This window comes from Protomyctophum parallelum (genome assembly GCF_964188405.1).
Source record: "Protomyctophum parallelum genome assembly, chromosome: 12".
Taxonomy (NCBI): domain Eukaryota; kingdom Metazoa; phylum Chordata; class Actinopteri; order Myctophiformes; family Myctophidae; genus Protomyctophum; species Protomyctophum parallelum.
Genome location: NC_139712.1, coordinates 42,005,760 through 42,026,807, shown reverse-complemented (window position 1 = coordinate 42,026,807; position 21,048 = coordinate 42,005,760). Strand labels below are relative to the sequence as shown.

General features: G+C 45.5%; 1 protein-coding gene across 1 annotated transcript in view; it reads right to left on the bottom strand.

The window, feature by feature from the left end:
* Positions 1-472: 472 nt before the first annotated feature.
* Positions 473-21,048, bottom strand: part of myripb (myosin VIIA and Rab interacting protein b) — a gene marked incomplete at its 5' end in the record, with an annotated part of 181,460 nt that continues 160,884 nt past the window's right edge. Inside the window, 13 exons of the mRNA XM_083777794.1 lie at positions 473-1,353; positions 4,148-4,220; positions 4,393-4,488; positions 4,808-4,969; positions 5,395-5,583; positions 9,987-10,049; positions 10,349-10,856; positions 11,560-11,627; positions 11,670-11,843; positions 13,767-13,919; positions 14,343-14,582; positions 16,776-17,056; positions 19,025-19,193. Of these exons, the coding sequence (XP_083633920.1) occupies positions 1,316-1,353; positions 4,148-4,220; positions 4,393-4,488; positions 4,808-4,969; positions 5,395-5,583; positions 9,987-10,049; positions 10,349-10,856; positions 11,560-11,627; positions 11,670-11,843; positions 13,767-13,919; positions 14,343-14,582; positions 16,776-17,056; positions 19,025-19,193 (2,214 nt within the window). The 3' untranslated portion in view covers positions 473-1,315. The remainder of the gene's footprint in view (positions 1,354-4,147; positions 4,221-4,392; positions 4,489-4,807; positions 4,970-5,394; positions 5,584-9,986; positions 10,050-10,348; positions 10,857-11,559; positions 11,628-11,669; positions 11,844-13,766; positions 13,920-14,342; positions 14,583-16,775; positions 17,057-19,024; positions 19,194-21,048) is intronic.

Sequence of the window (21,048 nt, the reverse complement as noted above, 5' to 3'; positions counted from 1 at the left end):
AAGAAGGAAGACGCAGAAAACGGAACCAGATGGACACAGATGATCCGCTGTGGCGACCGCCCGATGGGACTTGGCCAAAAGAAAAAGAAGGATTATAGTGGCCATTTTGATTGATTGAGTGGCCAGTGTCTCACACCAAGAATAGTCAATTTACAATCTCTTGTAGATCGGCTAGGATTAAATACCGTGCTCTGGTAATAAAACACCTCCCATCAGCAGTTTGCCTTCTTAAGCAAACTTTGGAGTCAAACAATTATGTGTATAATTAGTAACATTTGCATTCATTTGTTACATTGTTTTTGTTACGTTAACGTCCTCCTTGATAGTAAAATAAAGACACTGTTTTAAATAATTTCATTGGTCAGTGTTCTTTGCTTTCCACTATTGGCATCAATCATAAATCATAGATTAAGGGCAGTTTTAGTTAACAAAAAAACAAAAAGAAAGGAGGACAGAAATGAGTTTTGGCCCTGGTAACTGTACTATACACACACATACCAATAATCCTTTCTCTGGTAATGCATGAAATTCATTTAAAAATGTTAAAAAGACATGACAATCAGTTCCCAACTGTTGTTAACCTGATAGCCAAAATGTGGAAAGCGACACAAACATTCATGAGGCTTGGTAAGGGCTCTGCTGTTCCTCAAGACATTATATTATGTTTGCGTGAGGGATGCAGTAGGTATTAAATATGGTTTAACTTCTTTCTTTTTGGGGGGGAATTAAATTATGTACTGAATTACATAATTCCCCCTGCGCATCTTTATTGTACATTATTTAAAACACCTACAACAATCTTGCAAACAGACAGGAAAAAAAATAAACCCTTTCCCCCTCTATACAGCGATTCTTTTTTAAGATGGAAATTCTGGCCATGTTTTGGCCAGGAAGGTGTCTCGCAAGCAGGTTTTAAGGCAGAGACATGCCATCTGTCGGCCGGTGTAGTGCGTTGTCTTAAGTTAGTAAGTCCGTCATAGCCGGTGTTCAGAGGGCAGACAGGTTGGGAAACGGAGGATGAATTGATAACAGGGGAGACACACTGTCTTGTTCTCAGGTCTATAGGTTGAAGGTTCCAGGGCTGGGTGTAAAAGGACTGTTGTGTTAGTATTAGGATGCCTGTGAGCGATTGGTGCCGTGCCTGGCTCACTGATGAGTGCTGAGTGGGTTGTTGCACAGGGCAGGTGTTGGCACCCAGCATGGCCCCAGAGTTGGAGGTGGACACTGGATCAAGGCACTGGGTTGGGCGGGCCCCATCCGTCAGGGGGTCTAAAATGTCCCACCCCCGGGGGGCTGTTTGTGCTGTTGACTGTCACTATGGTTGTAACACCTGTTGCTCTGGCTCCAACGTTTCTAGAAATAAAAATGAGGACATCACAGGTAGTGTAAAAAAGATGGGAAGTCTGCCTTCATCACACCAACGGCCAACAACGGCTGAAATGTTGTGAAACTGTGATATGCCAGAGTTTGTTTTTAAATAAACTAAACACTGTGGAGCTGATTTGTGTGCGGACTTCCCATCTTTTTTACATTTACTATATATAGTCCAGCACCAGCCAGGAAGTGAATGTGTGCAAACTACCTGCTTTAAACTTGACACCAGTTAGTAACAGTGAAGTAATACATGACAAGTCAACAAAATCCACCCGCTTCCTCCCATTTGGTGCGCCCCCCAAATCCATGGATTATGGCCCAAATCTCCTGCCGCGTTAACTGGTCAGATGGTTGCGCCTACGACGTGCATTCTCAGAGTACCGTATGTTTATTTTAATGATCAATCAATCTATTGTGTTCCGGCTCGGATCAATAGAACAAACACAGTACACTCAAAGTTCTTATTTATCGATACCACAATGAAAACAACATTTTCAAGGTTACCCCCGTTGACAGCACATGATTAAAATTAACCTTTTAGGAGAATCCGAGAACCCGATCACCTCAAAACCTGCTTATTGTCGTTGAAAGGATCGATGCACTCATCTGCTATCAATGCTATGACATATATGCCACGGGGCGGCGGTGGCTCAGGGGTAGAGTGCCTGGATGGTAACCGTAAGGTTGCCAGTTCGAACCCGGACTCCCCCAGAGTTACTGTCGAAGTGTCCTTGAGCAAGACACTGAACCCCTAATTGCTCCCGATGTGCTAGTTGGTGCCTTGCATGGTTTCCGCTGCCATCGGTGTATGAATGGGTGAATGTAATGCACACTCTCTGTAAAGCGCCTTGGATAAAGGCGCTATATAAATGCACCATTTACCATTTATTTACCATTTATGCCATAGTCACTGATTCAACTCTATTGTCTCTCTCTTTGGAGCTGTGAATGACTCACAGTGAATCAGAGCTAATGTGTGGACATTACTGAAGGGCATTTTTTACAAGTAAAAGAAATGAAAAGAAAAATCCATTAATTTACATGAAATAAAACAGACTCCTTGTTGGCGTCAAAGGAACCGTGCCTTGCTATATTCTGTGTGTCCATTTGCTGGCTTCTCTGTTACTTAGCCTCCGTCTAGCATAGCAGTATGCATTCATTCAGCATCCTTTTTCAGCATCCATTTGCTCTTTAAATCTGGAAAATACTGTGTGAACAAAAGTCCCCTCCTCCCCCCAACATCTCTCGCCCACATATAACATTCGTACATCAGTAAGTAAATCTGTAGAATAAGGAAACAAATTATAACATGTCTGTTGTCTCTCTGTGTGTGTGTGTGTGTGTGTGTGTGTGTGTGTGTGTGTGTGTGTGTGTGTGTGTGTGTGTGTGTGTGTGTGCGTGCGTGTGTGTGTGTGTGTGTGTGTAATCTTTGTGCCATTAGACCACGGCAGTACCTCTATTTATTTTCCAACAATTAATTAAGTTTTATTTTTATAATTGGCGACAGATGACTGACAGTCATAGATCCCTAAAGAGGAGGATGAGATAATACATACGAGTCATACACTGTAGCAGGTATTGTATTGATGCTAAAAATAGAGGAATGTTAATAAATATGTAGAGGTCAGTCTGCTCTCTTGCCAATTTATGATCGGCAGGGACAAGAGATTTGAAATAAACAAGAATGACACTCAAGTCATAACTGCCAGGTGCGTGTCTCTGTTGTGCATCTTTTACCCTTATTTTGATTATTTAGGGGAGAAAAGTGCCGTTCGGACTAGAGACTAGACGATTCATGCCGTTCAGATGATGATTATTATTTTTTTTTTTAATCTAAACTGCGGAACTGTGGAAAGTGTAACAAAATAACTGGATAATGGGTCACAGTTAAGGCCAAACTTGACAATGTGTGGGCATATTTTCATGAAATTTGTTGTATGAAGAGAGAATTAACTTTTGTGGTCATACATAGTCATGGTCATACATAGAGCAAAGGCTACCTGAGTGCTCTCAATTAGCGTTCATAAAGCGGCAACTCCAGTCGAGGGCGTGAAGAGGTACCCACATTTCATATATGAAAGAAAGCAATTAGGCAAACTCCAATAACAAACAGGACGAGCAAGGATAAAAGTTACAAAGCCTTAAAATCAACAAAAGTGCCAAGGACACCCTTGGTGTTTTTATTGATTTGAAATTGAATATGTATAAAAGCTGTATAACATTTATCCTTGCTTGTCTTGAAGTTCACCTAAGGGCTTTCTTTCAGCAAGGTCATACAGAATGAGGGGGGAATGCCATTATATTATTCAAACCCTGAAGACTGGATCATCACCTGCTATAGCCGGCTAGCAACTTGACATCTGACCTCATGGACACCAGATTAATAGTTTAACTCCTGCTTCTTAACTGTGCCGTATTAAGAAGCTCTGTTGTTTTAGGGCAAGGTCGCTTCATACCCTCAGGGCGTCTTGTACTGGTATTGACAATATCATAGTGTTGGTGCAGGGATCCATTCTTGTACCAAGTGCAATCCATTTAGTTCTCATCTTATTTTTTTAATTTGACAGCCATGTTCACATCAAACACATTCAAAGGATGTTATTCCTACTTTTCTTCACTCCACTCTCACATCAAAATCGTCAAATAACTAACAAACAAACAAATTCATTTTCAGTTACACTTAGAGGCAATAATATTCAATATGAAATTATTGCCATAATTACATTTTGATGCATACAAAATAGTTTTGTGTTTAGGCCTAGTTTTTGTTTACCTTGAAGTGCACCTTTAAGTGGAGGGGCTGGTAGCTTCCTCCGTTGATGACGTGATGAGTCGATGGTTTGAGGCTGTAAGGAGAAGTAATATAGTAGAACACGCTTAAGAATACTGTTCTTATTTTAATATACATAAGACAAGCATAAAAGGTGGGGTGGGATGAGAGTGAAAAGGATGAGAGTGAGAGGGAAAATGGACAGAGTGATAGAGATTATTTTAAAGTTAACTTTACTACAGTTATACCTTAGGTTTTGGCTTGAACTTGGAGAAACGATTGCAGGCAGTGACATTCAAGCCAGCTGTTTTTAGAGCTGATATCCTGGCCTCGATGTTTGATATCTGGAGGGAGAAGATACCCTTTACCAGGAACTGTCTGACTGACACGCAGCATTCACATGATGCTAGTGAACCAAGCAGAACTTCATTGGTTACCCACAACTCTGGGGTGAGCGAAATGTAATTAAAACTGAGGAGTGCCAGACCAATCTCCTCAGGTATTTAATTCTTTCCTGTGGCAGATTCGTCTGGTTTCCAGGCCAGAACATCACTGAGTTAGAACAGTGCAGGGCAACATTGTGCTGATATAACCACTCCATTTGAATGTGTCCTTTTACAATTATTGAGGCTCTCTCTCTCTTTCCACAGCGACTCCCTGTACCTTTAGTTCAGACTGCTGGACCTGTGCAGCTGCCGTGGCCACCTGCTCCTCCAGGAAGGCCAGCTCCGTGTCCGTGGTGCCACTGCTGACAGAGCGTGCACACTCCTCCAGGTCCCCCAGCGCCCCCTCCAGCCCGTACACTGCACCCGCAGCCAGGTATACCTGCAGAGAAACGGGAGAATGAGTTGTCCACAAGCCCCCAGTAAGGCTATCCAACGTTGAAGATACCACTACCTACTGGCGAAATGTGGAATTGCAGCTCTTTAATGGGGGCTAGGCTAGGCTAAACTTCCGCTCGCTCGAGCCATTGAGTTATAATTATACTTCCGGCAGTCTTCCGGGTGCTTCAAAACGCCACTGAGCAACTTCCACTGAAATGAATAGCGGGGGGGCGGGGCTAACGCTCCAGTTCGGTCTCTATCCTTCTTTATACTATATGGTTGTCCATTTTCCCTAGAGTAGAGTTGTGTTCGAGTCGACCTAAAGCAGTGCTTCTCAAACATGTTCATGTCAGGAACTCCAAAACGGATGTATTAGGGCGCGGTACAGTAAACTTAGTGGGGGAAAAATGCCATATGTGTCTTTACGTTCTCCTCCATCTTGGTAAGTCTCTGGTCCAGCTTCGAGGTCTCGGCACTGCTGGAGATGGGGGAGGCGCTCATGGATTCTGCGGGGGTGTGGCTCTCGCTCCCAGCCTCGCCAATCAGCTCCTCTGTAGCGTTGAGCACCTTCAGCACCTCTGTGGTGATGCTGCAGAGAGACGCCGCAGAGTACTTCTGCTCCATGCACACAACACACACAGACAGTCACACGGATAAAGATACAAGATATATATATATATATATATGATTATGTTCTGACCATCTGAATATTACATGGTACAGGCATCTGTTGTTTTGGGTAAGCTGATCCCGTGACCAGCAAGTTCCTCTCTCATCTTTGTATATAACTGGGCTCTCTCCCTGCCCATCACCCTGCATGTTTAATGGCCGTTTTATGAGCTCACTTCTATCTCGATTACTGAGCAGTTGATACGAATAACAGTCCAAGTCCACGCTAAATTATCCATAATGTAGACATTATGGATAAGGGCGGGGTCAGGACAGCTAGGCCTTTTCAGGGAGGGGTCAGAATAAATTATGGACTTAGACTGTTATTCACCTTCCATTGCAAATGGACGGACATGCATAATATTAAAATCAACAAAAGTGCCAAGGTGTTGGTGTTTTACAGTGTATGGTGTAAAGATGCCTTACGGGTTTGTTAAGTTAAGGTGGAAATGTTTTTCAAAATGAAAATGAAAATTACACACACAAACTCAGCGCTGTTCAACTGATACATAATGTCAGCAATGCATTAATTCATTGGTTGCAATGTGAACACACACCTCCGTCCTCCGACCATGTGTGTGCTCAGCCTGGGAAAAGCACTGAGTTCAAAAAAGCGAAGAAAGAAGGGGGTGGGGTGACTGTGGAAGGTATCAAAATGAAGATGGATAGAGAAGTGATTTCTTCCCCCCACACAGTGGATGACACTCTCCCTCTGTCCTCCCTGCTGTTTATGTCAAGATGTTCTTCAGTGATAATCAGCCAATCAGCCAATTTATTAGGTACAGGTGGAACCTAATACATTTTCATTGAACTGCTAGTACCGCATTGGACCCCATTTCGCCTTTAGAACTGCCACAATATTTCAGGGCACAGATTCAATAAGATGCTCAATTAGTACCAAGGAGCCCAGATAAATATCCCCCACTGGCCCACTCCATTACACCACCACAAAGGCAGGATGGATGCCATACCCGGTGCCACGGAGGGGGCCTGGCACGTATGGTGTCATGTACATATTGTTTTACTATATAATAATATGGATGCATTCTTTCATGTTGTAGATCACCACCTCACCATCCCAATGTCTCAGCAGAAATAGAGAATTATGAGACCAGGGAAGGGTTTACCAATCTTCTATTTTAAATCTTATCTTAAATTTAAGCCTGTGCTAATTGTAAACTCAGTTTTCCTGTTCTTAGCTGGCAGGAGTGGCACCCAGTGGGTTTCTTCTGCTGCTGTAGCCCCGTCTGCCTCAGAATATTTATCTAAAAGCTGAATGATTATCTTTTGCTGCTAGAAAATCTTTACCATCACCACTTCATGCTATAGGCCCAACGGAAATGTTAAATGCATCCAAACAAACAAAAAGAGAAAAAAGAAAAGAAAAGCTTGCAGTGTATACTGGTGTATTTTTAATGTGAAAGGGGATAATCTGTGCTCGTGGAACTGTGAGCACAACATGTGAAGGTGACAGAAAACAAATGTCTACTCTAAATAGATGAAAACAGGGGGAGTAGGAAAGAGAGATGGACGTGATTCAATAATGTATTAATCATCAGCTGAAGCTTTGATCATTGAGAGCAGGCGATGCATTGATCCTCTCTCATCTCATCTAGCCACGCTAGCTGTTGATGGTCCAAAAAGGCTGGGGCTTTTGGCACGCTGCCACTCTCATGAAACATGAAACAATACAAGATAAGACCAAAATCTTACACACTGTGACATCATTAGCCCTGGAACATGACTGCCATGATGATTATCATGACAGTCATGCAGTAACTTTCCCCTTTTTTTTGCGCTCGCTGCATTTACAAGATTTCCGTATATATAAACATTCAGATTTCAAATATAAAGTACTCACAAAGTGTCCCACGGGTGTTAGTTAGTAGCAGCGCCAGCGATTAGAATTGCTGCGTCCCGCGTTTAATAAAAAGCATTTTTGTCCGAGCTCCCCGGCTACTTTTTTCAAACGGGGTTCGTTTGGGAAATCCACAGTTGCACACCGGGAGCGCACTCGCCTAGGCTATTAGTCTGTATTGGCAGGGCGGTCAGCCTACCTATATCGAACACACCGAGTGCCACCCTCCTCCCGACCGATAGGGGCGCGTAGTTGAAAGCCAATGGCAAAATAACCTTGGATAAAAATGCTTTTTATTAAACAACGCAGGATGCAGAAATTCTAATCGCTGGCGCTGCTACTAACTAACACCCGTGGGACATGTTTATATATTTTAATTCTTTGTAAATGTAGCGTTCGCAAAAACCAGGGTGAAGTTGCGTCATGACTCTCGTATGAATACGAGAGTCATGAATCATGGCTATGACATCATGTACTTTCACCGTCTCCCAGTACCACGCATGAGTTACAAAAACACAAGTGAAAAGCAAAGGAGGACTGTGAGATAACGTTATTGACAGGGCAATGTCGATGGAGAAATGGGTCCTTGTTGAGAGCTGGTGCTCTCAATACACTACAAAGAGCAAAGCCAGCGCCATCTGACTACTGTGAAGGATCGGTGTGTAACTAACACAGATTTGAGACAAATCAACAATCTGACACAAAATTGAGTTTCTATCATTTCTGGCATGAATATTTAACTCAATGGAATACGATTAAAGTTATCATCAATGTGATCTTCTTTTGACCAAAATGATGGAATATTGGGGTGCCCGCTGGCCTAGCGGTCTAGCATATCCCAATATATTGACAAAGCGCTTTGGATGAAGGCACTATACACACAGTGCAGTATCATTTACCATCATGTTAGTTTCCAATGGAAGCTGTGACAACGGACAGAAATAAACCACCGCCATAGAGGTGTCATGTACCGTAAGAGAGGTCAGCATTGGCCTTTGACATGTTAACATGTGAACATGTATAATTACAACTACCGGTTGAATCATCTTGGCTCAAACGTGTGTGTGTGTGTGTAGTGTGTGTAGTGTGTGTGTGTGTGTGTGTGTAGCTTGCTGCCTGCCTTTATGTAGCCAACTTGATTCTGTCTCTGCCAAATGCCAAATGCCAAAAAGGTCGCCAGGCAACAAGGTATACGCCTTGTCCTGTTAAATAATCTCCCTATCTATAAAGGTCACACTCCAGTTTTTAATGAATTAGCTCCCTCACTAATAAGCCTAGCACATGAACAACCCATAACACACTAGAATCTAGTGTGTTATGGGTTGTTCATGTGCTAGGCTTATTAATGAAAATGAGTGTGGCCTTGTGATTAGGACCGTCGACGAACTGGAGTCAAATATCCTACGGCAAATAGTCTCAGTATACACTCCTGTGTCTGAATAGGGCTTTTTTTTTTTTTTTTTTTTTTTTATCCCACGATTTTGTAACCCAGTTTTCTTTTCACCCAGTGCCAATTATCTAATGTAATCCTGGGCGCTACACTTCCTCTGCCAACCTGGGGGGGCAGCGGACTGACCTCATGCCTCCTTCTATGCATGATGAGTCCAAGCTGCTTCTTTTCACCTGACAGAAGGGAATTTCCCCGGCCGGACGTAGCGCGTGGAAGGGACACGTTATTCCGACCAGTTCCTTTCCCCTCCATCAGGTGCCCCGGCTGGCCAGGGGGAGGTCGTTTTAGAGACCAGGATTACGGCATGTTATTGTGAGGGTATCTACCCTAGGGGACACGGGGAGAACATGCAAACTCCACACAGAAAGGCCCTATCGCCAACCCCCGCCTCGGGTATGGGCACTGATGACGCGGAGGAGGGAACACGCCGCCAGTGCCCACAGCGTCCCCAGCGGGAATCGAACCCAGGACCTTCTAGCTGTGAGGCGACAGCACTACCAATGAATAGGGCTTTTTAGTGAGGGAGCTAATTCATTAAAAACTGGAGTGTGACCTTTATAGATAGGGAGATTATTTAACAGGACAAGGCGTATACCTTGTTGCCTGGCGACAGGCTTTATGGAATAAAAGTATAAAACATAAAAGTACATTATCTATATGAGAGCAACAATCCACTTAGTCTTAAGGTTAAAAAGCAACAATCCACATCTCATCTGTCTTAAGGTTTAAAAATTGAAATCTCCCTTTAACATATCGTGTGTGCGTGCATGCACAATTGTGTTTGTAAAGACGCTGGTCAAAGCCGGATGCACCACATTGGATTAGAACCAGTAGACTATGCGTCGCGGTGGTGGTCAGGTACTGTAACACTGCTCCACCCACAGCGCCACAAATCTTCCCCTCCTTCCTGTCGTGTCACTGTTGTTTATCTGTGTCAGGGGAAATTGCGTAGAAGAGTGAGTGTGCCTGAGTGAATGTTTTGATGTGTTTAAGTCAGTCTTCAAACAGAGCATCTTGCCCAGAGATGCTGCTGGTTCTCACCTGGTGTAAGAGAGAGTTAAGCAACTCAAGCCGCCGTTGTAGTGCCAAGTCCTTCTGTCCCTTCTGACACGCACACGCACACACACGTACGTACACAGCCCCACAGGGAAGCATCCAAGGACAGAGTAGACAGCAGAGATGCAAGAGAGAGAGAGAGAGAGAGAGAGAGAGAGAGAGAGAGAGAGAGAGAGAGAGAGAGAGTAGAAAGAGGACATTGAATGCCACATGAATAAGAGAGGAAGTAGGAGACACAGTGAGGATGGGTTAGAAGACACAGGGGGAAGAAGAGATGACAAAGACAACACACAGACTAGCCTCCAAACATTTGGTGAAGACAGACATTCACATTTAACATATCTCACCTGTACGTCCAACAGCGCCCCCTCCAGAGGAGATGGGGTAACAGCAGGGGAACTGGCGCTGGAGCCGCTCCTCCTCTCCCCCCGTGCCCTCCGCTCTGCTCCCTCCTCCTCCACTTCTCGTTTCTGTTGTCTCTTGCTTTGCCTGCCTCCCTCTGTCCTGCTCCCCTCGCCTCCTCGCTTCTCCACCTTGTCATTGGCCTCCTCCTCAGAGGTCTTCCCTCCTCCTCCTCCTCCTCCTCCTCCTCCTCTCTCCAGCCTCTGCACCCTCGCTCTGACCTCCACGCTTGCTTGCTCTGCCGTTTCGCCGCTTCTTTGTCCCTCCCTGCTGCTCGACCTGTCCCGCGGTCTCCCGACCGCCTCGAGCTGGCTTCTGTCTCTGCCGTTGAGCCTGTGTGTGGGTTTGTCGTCCTCAGAGGAACTGTCTTCGTCCTGGCTGCTGGCCCGGCTGGCCAGGCGGCTGAGTTTGGAGTGGAGCTCTTCTTCCCGGGGGTGCCCTGGTCCTGGACTGCTGGTGGGGGAGATTATGGTTTATTAGTTAGTAAGTTAGTTAGTTTATTAGTTTATAAGTAAGTAGCCCTGCCGAGCCATGAGGCCCATAGGGCAGGAGCCTATCTCCTGTTTCTGTAGCGTGAGGCAGCTTGAAGTACACCCCCTGGACATGACGCTAGTATGTCGCAGGGACTTACCCCTAATCCAACCTTTGATGCTGAGTGTCAAGCAGGGAGGCACTGGGTCCCATTTTTAGAGTCTTTGGTATGACGCGGCCGGGGATCGAACCCCGACCTCCCAGTCTCAGGGCGGACACTCTAACCACAAGGCCACTGAGCTGGTATGGCAAAACTAATGAAATAAGCTCAATTGGAAGGAAAAAAAAAGAAAGCAAAACAAGAACTAACTGAAATTGTATTGTGTGTTCTTTCTTTGGGTGTTTTGGGTGGATATGAAATCTTATGTTCCAATATTTTTTAGCTGTACCAGTTTTAAGCACTGGTGTCACTGTAACATGTCGACGCTTGTTGACTTTCACCCCTGATTACCATTTTCATGGAGGGACAGGCAGTAGGCTGACAGGAAATGGGGAGAGAGATGGGGGGAAGACATGCAGTGAAGGCCGTCTACACAAAGATGTAATTCCCATTGACAATGAATGGATGATGTACGATGATAAGAGCTCCCCTCACTTCACATATATAATAAACTCCTATAATAACCTGGGGGGAGAGTAGCAGGGACCAGGGGGGGTCAGGGAGGGGGCCCCTTCCGAAGGGCTGGGGACCCCCTCCGAGGGGCTGGGGGCCCCCTCCGAGGGGCTGGGGGCCACAGAGTTAGGCGCCACCGTGCCCAGGTCCTCAGGGGTCATGGCGTCGGACGTGGAAGTGTCCGGGACAGCAGTGAGTGCTAGCTTATTGGGGACATCCGGGACGCTGTCAGGACCCGACTGCTCCTCACTAGAACTCCTCTTCAGCAACGCATCGAGCAGGAAGTCACTGTCCTCCTATAAGAGAGACATACAGAGAGAGAGAGACAGCCAGTCATGGATAGACAGAGAGGGAGAGCAGAAACAGAAGAATTAAGGAATACGGCAAGAAGAAAGTTCTAAAAATTGCTAACAACACGAGGAAGCATCCAGTGCTATAGAGAGAGAGAGAGAGAGAGAGAGAGAGAGAGAGAGAGAGAGAGAGAGAGAGAGAGAGAGAGAGAGAGCTTACTGAGTCTAAAACAGAAGGATGATGAGTTGCTTCCCTCTAGTGGTGAAAATATATTCTACTGAATGTGTACTGTATAAGTTTACCTGTACTAGTGTAGTGGATAGATGGGCTGCATGTGGTACAGTATAAGTTTACCTAGATGGGCTGCATGTGGTACAGTATACTGTAAGTTTACCTGTAGTGTAGATAGATGGGCTGTGTGTGGTACAGTATAAGGTTACCTGTACTAGTGGATAGATGGGCTGTGTGTGGTACAGTATAAGGTTACCTGTACTAGTGGATAGATGGGCTGTGTGTGGTACAGTATAAGGTTACCTGTACTAGTGGATAGATGGGCTGTGTGTGGTACAGTATAAGGTTACCTGTACTAGTGGATAGATGGGCTGTGTGTGGTACAGTATAAGGTTACCTGTACTAGTGGATAGATGGGCTGTGTGTGGTACAGTATAAGGTTACCTGTACTAGTGGATAGATGGGCTGTGTGTGGTACAGTATAAGGTTACCTGTAGTGTAGATAGATGGGCTGTGTGTGGTACAGTATAAGGTTACCTGTAGTGTAGATAGATGGGCTGTGTGTGGTACAGTATAAGGTTACCTGTACTAGTGGATAGATGGGCTGTGTGTGGTACAGTATAAGGTTACCTGTAGTGTAGATAGATGGGCTGTGTGTGGTACAGTATAAGGTTACCTGTAGTGTAGATAGATGGGCTGTGTGTGGTACAGTATAAGGTTACCTGTACTAGTAGATAGATGGGCTGTGTGTGGTACAGTATAAGGTTACCTGTACTAGTAGATAGATGGGCTGTGTGTGGTACAGTATAAGGTTACCTGTAGTGTAGATAGATGGGCTGTGTGTGGTACAGTATAAGGTTACCTGTAGTGTGGATAGATGGGCTGTGTGTGGTACAGTATAAGGTTACCTGTAGTGTAGATAGATGGGCTGTGTGTGGTACAGTATAAGGTTACCTGTAGTGTAGATAGATGGGCTGTGTGTGGTACAGTATAAGGTTACCTGTACTAGTAGATAGATGGGCTGTGTGTGGTACAGTATAAGGTTACCTGTAGTGTAGATAGATGGGCTGTGTGTGGTACAGTATAAGGTTACCTGTACTAGTAGATAGATGGGCTGTGTGTGGTACAGTATAAGGTTACCTGTAGTGTAGCTAGATGGGCTGTGTGTGGTACAGTATAAGGTTACCTGTAGTGTAGATAGATGGGCTGTGTGTGGTACAGTATAAGGTTACCTGTACTAGTGGATAGATGGGCTGTGTGTGGTACAGTATAAGGTTACCTGTAGTGTAGATAGATGGGCTGTGTGTGGTACAGTATAAGGTTACCTGTACTAGTGGATAGATGGGCTGTGTGTGGTACAGTATAAGGTTACCTGTAGTGTAGATAGATGGGCTGTGTGTGGTACAGTATAAGGTTACCTGTAGTGTAGATAGATGGGCTGTGTGTGGTACAGTATAAGGTTACCTGTAGTGTAGATAGATGGGCTGTGTGTGGTACAGTATAAGGTTACCTGTACTAGTGGATAGATGGGCTGTGTGTGGTACAGTATAAGGTTACCTGTACTAGTGGATAGATGGGCTGTGTGTGGTACAGTATAAGGTTACCTGTAGTGTAGATAGATGGGCTGTGTGTGGTACAGTATAAGGTTACCTGTACTAGTGGATAGATGGGCTGTGTGTGGTACAGTATAAGGTTACCTGTACTAGTGGATAGATGGGCTGTGTGTGACTCTGGCTTATAGTCCTGTCCTGTTCTGCTGGCGACCCCCTCCTGCTCTTCCTGCGTCTCTGTGACCTTCGCACATGACCTTCATTGTGTCTCTCCTCTGCCTCGCTGCTGTCTCCCAACACCTGAAGGTGAATGTATATCACTTTCACTTTACAATTAGGACAAGAGTCGCAATACTTTATCGTTTAATTCAGTGGTTCCCAAAGTAGGGTCCGGGCGGGGACCCCCAGGGTCCTTAAAGGGGCTCCCCGGCAAAATGACTTAATATGACAAAATCAAAAATCAAAATCAGTTGAATCACCTATACCCTATCGGCTGTTTGATAAAAGCTGATGTGCTATTTTCAAAACATCACACATTGGAACATTTTAACAACACAAATCTTGTATTAAATGTTTTGGTCTGCGGCCAACTACAGTCAATTTTAATTTGGGGGGGGGTACAGTATTATAGAACCATACATGATATTAATATAATACTTTATAATAGATATATTGTTAATGCAACAGTTAGTGTCAACAGTAGCGAAGGTGGGGACGAAAGACCTTGGGGTTAAAGTTGACGTCCAGTGTGTCTGGGTGGACGTTGTGGTGGTGGTAGAGGGACTGGTGCTGGGGGTGGAGGTGGGTCTCCGTCGGCCCGCTCTTCTTCAGCAGGTTGTGGGGAGACCTGCAGCGCCGCGCGGCGGAGGAGGAGGACACCACCGACGACGAGGCCTCCGAGTCCGAGTTGAGGGTCTCCGTGTTGGTGTACTGACCCGACGACGGAGAGGTGACCGGAAGGTGCTGGGTAGAGCATCAAGAGTTATTACACGTTATTATGGAGAGAATTACATTCAGCTTTAAAGGTCAAGTTGAAGTCTTCACAGATAACTGGTTTAGATGGATTACTCGTGTCTCTACCATAAGACCTGGTTTTCTTTAAATTCAGTTAAATCTGTTTAACCTGTAGAAGCAGATGCACCTGTTTGAGGTACTTATGTATTATGATCATCAATAGAGAAGAGAGGCAGATATCTCCCCTTGTGTGTATTGTACGTATATTGTCTTGTTTTGTTTTGTTTCTGTTGTATGTATTGTCAATTGTCATAGTCGTTTCGTTTACATGTATGTTTGATTAAAATTCAATAAAAAGTAGAAAAATAAATAAATAAATAAATAGTTATTATACAGTAGGAGTTATAACGAAAACTAACAAAAAGCTTTCCCGTTCTACCCCGAATTTGAAACCAGCAGGTCTCCTGTGCAAGAGCTGAAATATTTTACAAAGCATGCCCGCTTGCTCACGGGAGCAACTGGATTTTGACCTTCAGGTCAATGTTCGTTTCAAACCAGAAACAGGGTTGTGTCAAAGGTGGTGTCCAAGCTAGACACAGGATCTAAATGTCTCAATAGGGCATAGCAGTCGGCAGGGTTTTCTGGCACCACTGAAAAATCTTTACAATTCTTTTTTTTACAAAAATATTTATTTATAGCAATTATTTTAAGCCTAGAATCAAGCCATCCAGGATCCTGGTGAATCATGACCATAAAACCTTTGATATTTTGAAAACAAAGCATGTTTATTAAATGTAGTATAGTATACATTTATAATTAAATATTCATTTTTTTTCCTTCTTCGCAGAATCTAAGGTATTATGGTCATGAATCACCAGGATCCTGGATGGCTTTATTCTAGGCTTAAAATAATTCCAATCAAATCCAATCCACTTTATTTATGAAGCACATTTTACAACTTAAGTTTTACAAAGTGCAAAATGAAAGCAATAAGGTACACCCGCACACTGTGTATCTGCTCGGCACAAGATTATTGTCTTATTTAATGAAGCAACGTTTCGATCCCTCCGGACCTTCCTCAGGCACAAAGTGCTGTACAGAAAAATAAAACTAAATACACTGTAGCTAAAGCACAGAAAACAACAGCAAGAACACACAGAACAAACAATACAAAAACAGAGACACAAAACATGGACCATAGAAAGTTAACGGTGTTAAAAGCCAAGGCATAAAGGTGGGTCTTTAGGCAGGATTCAAAAGTCTTGATGGAGGGGGCCAGTTTGACATGGGAGATGTCAAACATGATGTGGTTACCCATTCCATGATGTGGGGGCTATGACGGAAAAGGCTCGGCCCCCCCTGGTCTTTAAGCGAGTCTTCTTTTTGACCTTAAGATTTAGCTGGCCCGCAGACCGCAGTGACCATGGGGGATTATACACCTCAATAAGTTCCGTCTGATACTAGGGTGCCAAACCAAAGTGCACGAGGAGCCAGTGCAGTCAGAATGGGTATGATGTGGTCACGCCTGCGAGTTCCAGTTAAGAGGCGCGCCAAGGCATTTTGGACTAACTGAAGTCGAGCAATGGAGGCTTGGTTTAAGCCAACATACAGTGCGTTACACTCTGTTACAGTAGTCCAAACGCATGATGATAAAGGCATGGATAACATACTCAAAATCATTCAAGAGAGCACACACTTGATTTTAGCCAGCAAGTAAAAACTGGATCTGACCACAGCATTTATCTGTTTATCAAGTTTGAGCGCTTTGTCAAATTTTACGCCAAGGCTTGAGACAACCGGTTTCACGCAAGGCTGCAGGGGGCCTAGGTCAGTGCATGGGAACAATACCAGGGCCATATCGTTTAAGCTTTAGAGCTTAAAGCCATCCATGCTTTAATTAATGTCACTTAGACAATCAAGCAGAGGTCCCATTGATCTCTATGGGAAAAATGAATGGCTAGTTTCTTCAGCTGTGCCAGAAAACACTGCTATGCCCTATAGAAGAGCAGGGAGACCAAAAACAACCACCGCAATTGTATGTTATATTGTATTAACATACTCTACTCTACCATACATATTGGACTATGTTTCCTATTCTTCTGAGCATGTAGACTACCCCATATCACAATACTAAACTAACACGAAAACTAATAAAATCTAAACAAACACGAAGCCTTGAAAAGAGAGGGTTAGGGTTACAACCTGGGTGTACGTCCACTCAGGGTCATGCTGTGAGTCTGTGTAGTAGGTCTCGTCGGACAGCTTGCGGCGAAACTGCCGCAGCGCCGCCACCCAGCCGCCCTCGTCATCGCCGCCTTCCGAGTCGGAGCCCATCTCGTCGTAGGCGGAGACGACGCCGGACTCCTTCTCCAGAACGCTGTACGCCAGGCTCTTCCTCTTGGCCAGCAGGCTGGGCCGCGAGAGCTGTGAGCTCGGCAGGGCGATCCAGTTGCCATCCGGGCTCTGGAGCACCGAGGACGCGCCTGGGAGCGGGTCACAATGGATTATAACAAATCATCTGTCGCATTGGGGCAACGTAGAAACATAGACAATGTATAAAACAGGTTGTAAATGTCCGTTTCATAATTATCTAAATCTGTGAAAGAACTAGTAACTAACGTTTTCAAGTAATAGGAGGGGAGTAAAAAGTACAAATATTTTCAAGTATTGAAAATTGGAAGTAAAGTTAAAGTACCTTACTTATGTACAGTACTTGAGTAATTGTACATACAATTTGTACATACAGTTTTGTTTGTATTAAGTATTAGCCTGTTTGATTTCACCCAATACATAATGTTACTGTATCTTCTACAGTACATATTCTTGCACCTGGTTTCTTGTGGCACCATATAGCAGTGACTGTTGCATATCATTTGCAGACATTTTGTATTTTGCATTGAAGGGATGACAAAGCCGAACGTTGCATACACTTTTGTGCAAGCAAAGCCAAATATTGAGTGCACAGCTAGTGCACACAGTGGACAAAAATGAAAGACAATACGACTTAGTCTAACTAAATTCTAAATTCTATAAAGAGCTATTCATGTGTGTTGAAAATAAGTTGCAACATTTTATCAAACAAATGGATTTAATCGATTATATATATATAAAATATATATATAAAACAATCGATGAATAATCAATCCCTAATTTGGGAAGATTTTCAAAAGTGTAAAACAAATGCAAAAAGTAATGAAAATAGCAGATTTACAAGCTCACAATGAATCGCATCACGTTGTGAATGTGTAGATCTTCTATTTCACCATCAGTGAATACAGTGCAGGGCCTCAGCAGTGAGGTCAGTGAATGCAGTGCGCAGGGCCTCAACAGTGAGGTCAGTGAATTCAGTGCGCAGGGCCTCAGCAGTGAGGTCAGTGAATGCAGTGCGCAGGGCCTCAGCAGTGAGGTCAGTGAATGCAGTGCGCAGGGCCTCAGCAGTGAGGTCAGTGAATGCAGTGCGCAGGGCCTCAGCAGTGAGGTCAGTGAATGCAGTGCGCAGGGCCTCAGCAGTGAGGTCAGTGAATGCAGTGCGCAGGGCCTCAGCATTGAGGTCAGTGAATGCAGTGCGCAGGGCCTCAGCAGTGAGGTCAGTGAATGCAGTGCGCAGGGCCTCAGCAGTGAGGTCAGTGAATTCAGTGCGCAGGGCCTCAGCAGTGAGGTCAGTGAATGCAGTGCGCAGGGCCTCAGCATTGAGGTCAGTGAATGCAGTGCGCAGGGCCTCAGCAGTGAGGTCAGTGAATGCAGTGCGCAGGGCCTCAGCAGTGAGGTCAGTGAATGCAGTGCAAAGGGGCCTCAGCAGTGTGGTCAGTGAATGCAGTGCGCAGGGCCTCAGCAGTGAGGTCAGTGAATGCAGTGCGCAGGGCCTCAGCAGTGAGGTCAGTGAATGCAGTGTGCAGGGCCTCAGCATTGAGGTCAGTGAATGCAGTGCAAAGGGACCTCAGCAGTGAGGTCAGTGAATGCAGTGCGCAGGGCCTCAGCAGTGAGGTCAGTGAATGCAGTGCGCAGGGCCTCAGCAGTGAGGTCAGTGAATGCAGTGCCTCAGCATTGAGGTCAGTGAATGCAGTGCAAAGGGACCTCAGCAGTGAGGTCAGTGAATGCAGTGCGCAGGGCCTCAGCATTGAGGTCAGTGAATGCAGTGCGCAGGGCCTCAGCAGTGAGGTCAGTGAATGCAGTGCGCAGGGCCTCAGCATTGAGGTCAGTGAATGCAGTGCAAAGGGACCTCAGCAGTGAGGTCAGTGAATGCAGTGCGCAGGACCTCAGCAGTGAGGTCAGTGAATGCAGTGCGCAGGGCCTCAGCATTGAGGTCAGTGAATGCAGTGCAAAGGGACCTCAGCAGTGAGGTCAGTGAATGCAGTGCGCAGGGCCTCAGCAGTGAGGTCAGTGAATGCAGTGCGCAGGGCCTCAGCAGTGAGGTCAGTGAATGCAGTGCCTCAGCATTGCGGGGTTCTTACTGGAGTTGTCCAGGCGGTCCATGCTCTTCCAGCTGGGCAGAGAGGCAGCCTTGGGCTCCCTCTTCAGAGACGCGTATTCCTGGAAGCTCCCAAGCGCAACAGCACCCGCCTCCCCTGGGCCTTTCTCCGGGGAGTCGTCACTGGTGAGGGAGAAGGCGGAACGGGAGCGCTGCAGTGTAGAAACACATACGCACATTTGAGAAGTTTTATTTATGTTCACATTGTGCTTAAAGAAAATCGTCTTAATTGGTTAATGTAGCCTATGTTTTGTAATAATAATCTAGATCTATACAAAGAAACCCAGTGTACCTAAAGTTTTCAAGTAATTGTAGTGGAGTAAAAAGTAGAATAATTTTGCTCTGAGAATTGAAAAATGTACCTACTCAGGTAAAATATCTGAAAAGTACAGTATTAGTTGTTACTTGCACTGAGATAACAGTGCTGCATCCTGCATGGACAAAAATTTACTACTTCACTCATCTCACCAGCAGGGGGTGCTGGAATCCAACTAACTGGGCTTGCAGGAAAGCATCTTGTGCGTGTGTGCGTGCGTGTGTGCAAGAAACCTTGAACTGTGGGTTATAAATATTGAACCAATGAAAAGTATCAACTGAATCCGTGTTCCAATGGAGTGGATCCATTGGAACACGGATTATCTTTTTCATTGTCTGAGAATTAAGTGTTTTGGACAGCGACGATGGCATGCCCCATATGGAAAAAAAATAACTACATTTGTATATGTTTTACATGAAACTTGTAGTTAATATATATGACAGTCAAAGCAGATATAAGATCCATAGTATTTTTTTGTAAAGTGAAACTTATATAATTTTGTCATTTATAGGAACTATATATAACAGTCAAAGCACATATAAGAGCCATAGTAAGTTTTTGTAAAGTGAAACCTATATAATTTTGTAACTTATAAGAACTATATGTGACGTTAATCCACATACAATATTCTTAGTAAATTAGTATAAATTGAAATATATATGAACTTATAAATAATTACTGCAGTGAATCCACATACAAAATCCTTAGTAATTGTGTGTTGTCAAACTTGTAGATTTGGGCAAACATCAGTGAAACCAAAATCTGATAGGATATTGTATAGAAACCATACAATACAGGCCATGTATGTCACAGAGACATCCAAATTAAACAAAACCTACAATGAAATAACATGAGATGACAAAATAATGAGTTGTATTCCCTTTTACATTTTATGACTCCTACATTATTTAAGATCCCCCCACCCAGTGTCCCCCCCAGCCAGTGCCCCCCCAGCCAGTGTCCTCCCCAGCCAGTGACCCCCCAGTGTGACACCCCCCACCCAGTGTCCCCCCCAGCCAGTGCCCCCCCAGCCAGTGTCCTCCCCAGCCAGTGACCCCCCAGTGTGACACCCCCCACCCAGTGCCCCCCCAGCCAGTGTCCCCCCAGTGTGATGCCCCCCCAGCCAGTGTCCCCCCCACCCACTGCCCCCCCAGCCAGTCCCCCCCCCAGTGTGATGCCCCCCCAGCCAGTGTCCTCCCAGTGTGATGCCCCCCCAGCCAGTGTCCCCCCCACCCACTGCCCCCCCAGCCAGTCCCCCCCCCAGTGTGATGCCCCCCCAGCCAGTGTCCCCCCAGTGTGATGCCCCCCCAGCCAGTGTCCCCCCCACCCACTGCCCCCCCCAGCCAGTCCCCCCCCCAGTGTGATGCCCCCCCAGCCAGTGTCCTCCCCAGTGTGATGCCCCCCCAGCCAGTGTCCTCCCCAGTGTGATGCCCCCCCAGCCAGTGTCCTCCCCAGTGTGGTGCCCCCCAGCCAGTGTCCTCCCCAGTGTGGTGCCCCCCCCAGCCAGTGTCCTCCCCAGTGTGATGCCCCCCCAGCCAGTGTCCTCCCCAGTGTGATGCCCCCCCAGCCAGTGTCCTCCCCAGTGTGATGCCCCCCAGCCAGTGTCCTCCCCAGTGTGGTGCCCCCCCCAGCCAGTGTCCTCCCCAGTGTGATGCCCCCCCAGCCAGTGTCCTCCCCAGTGTGATGCCCCC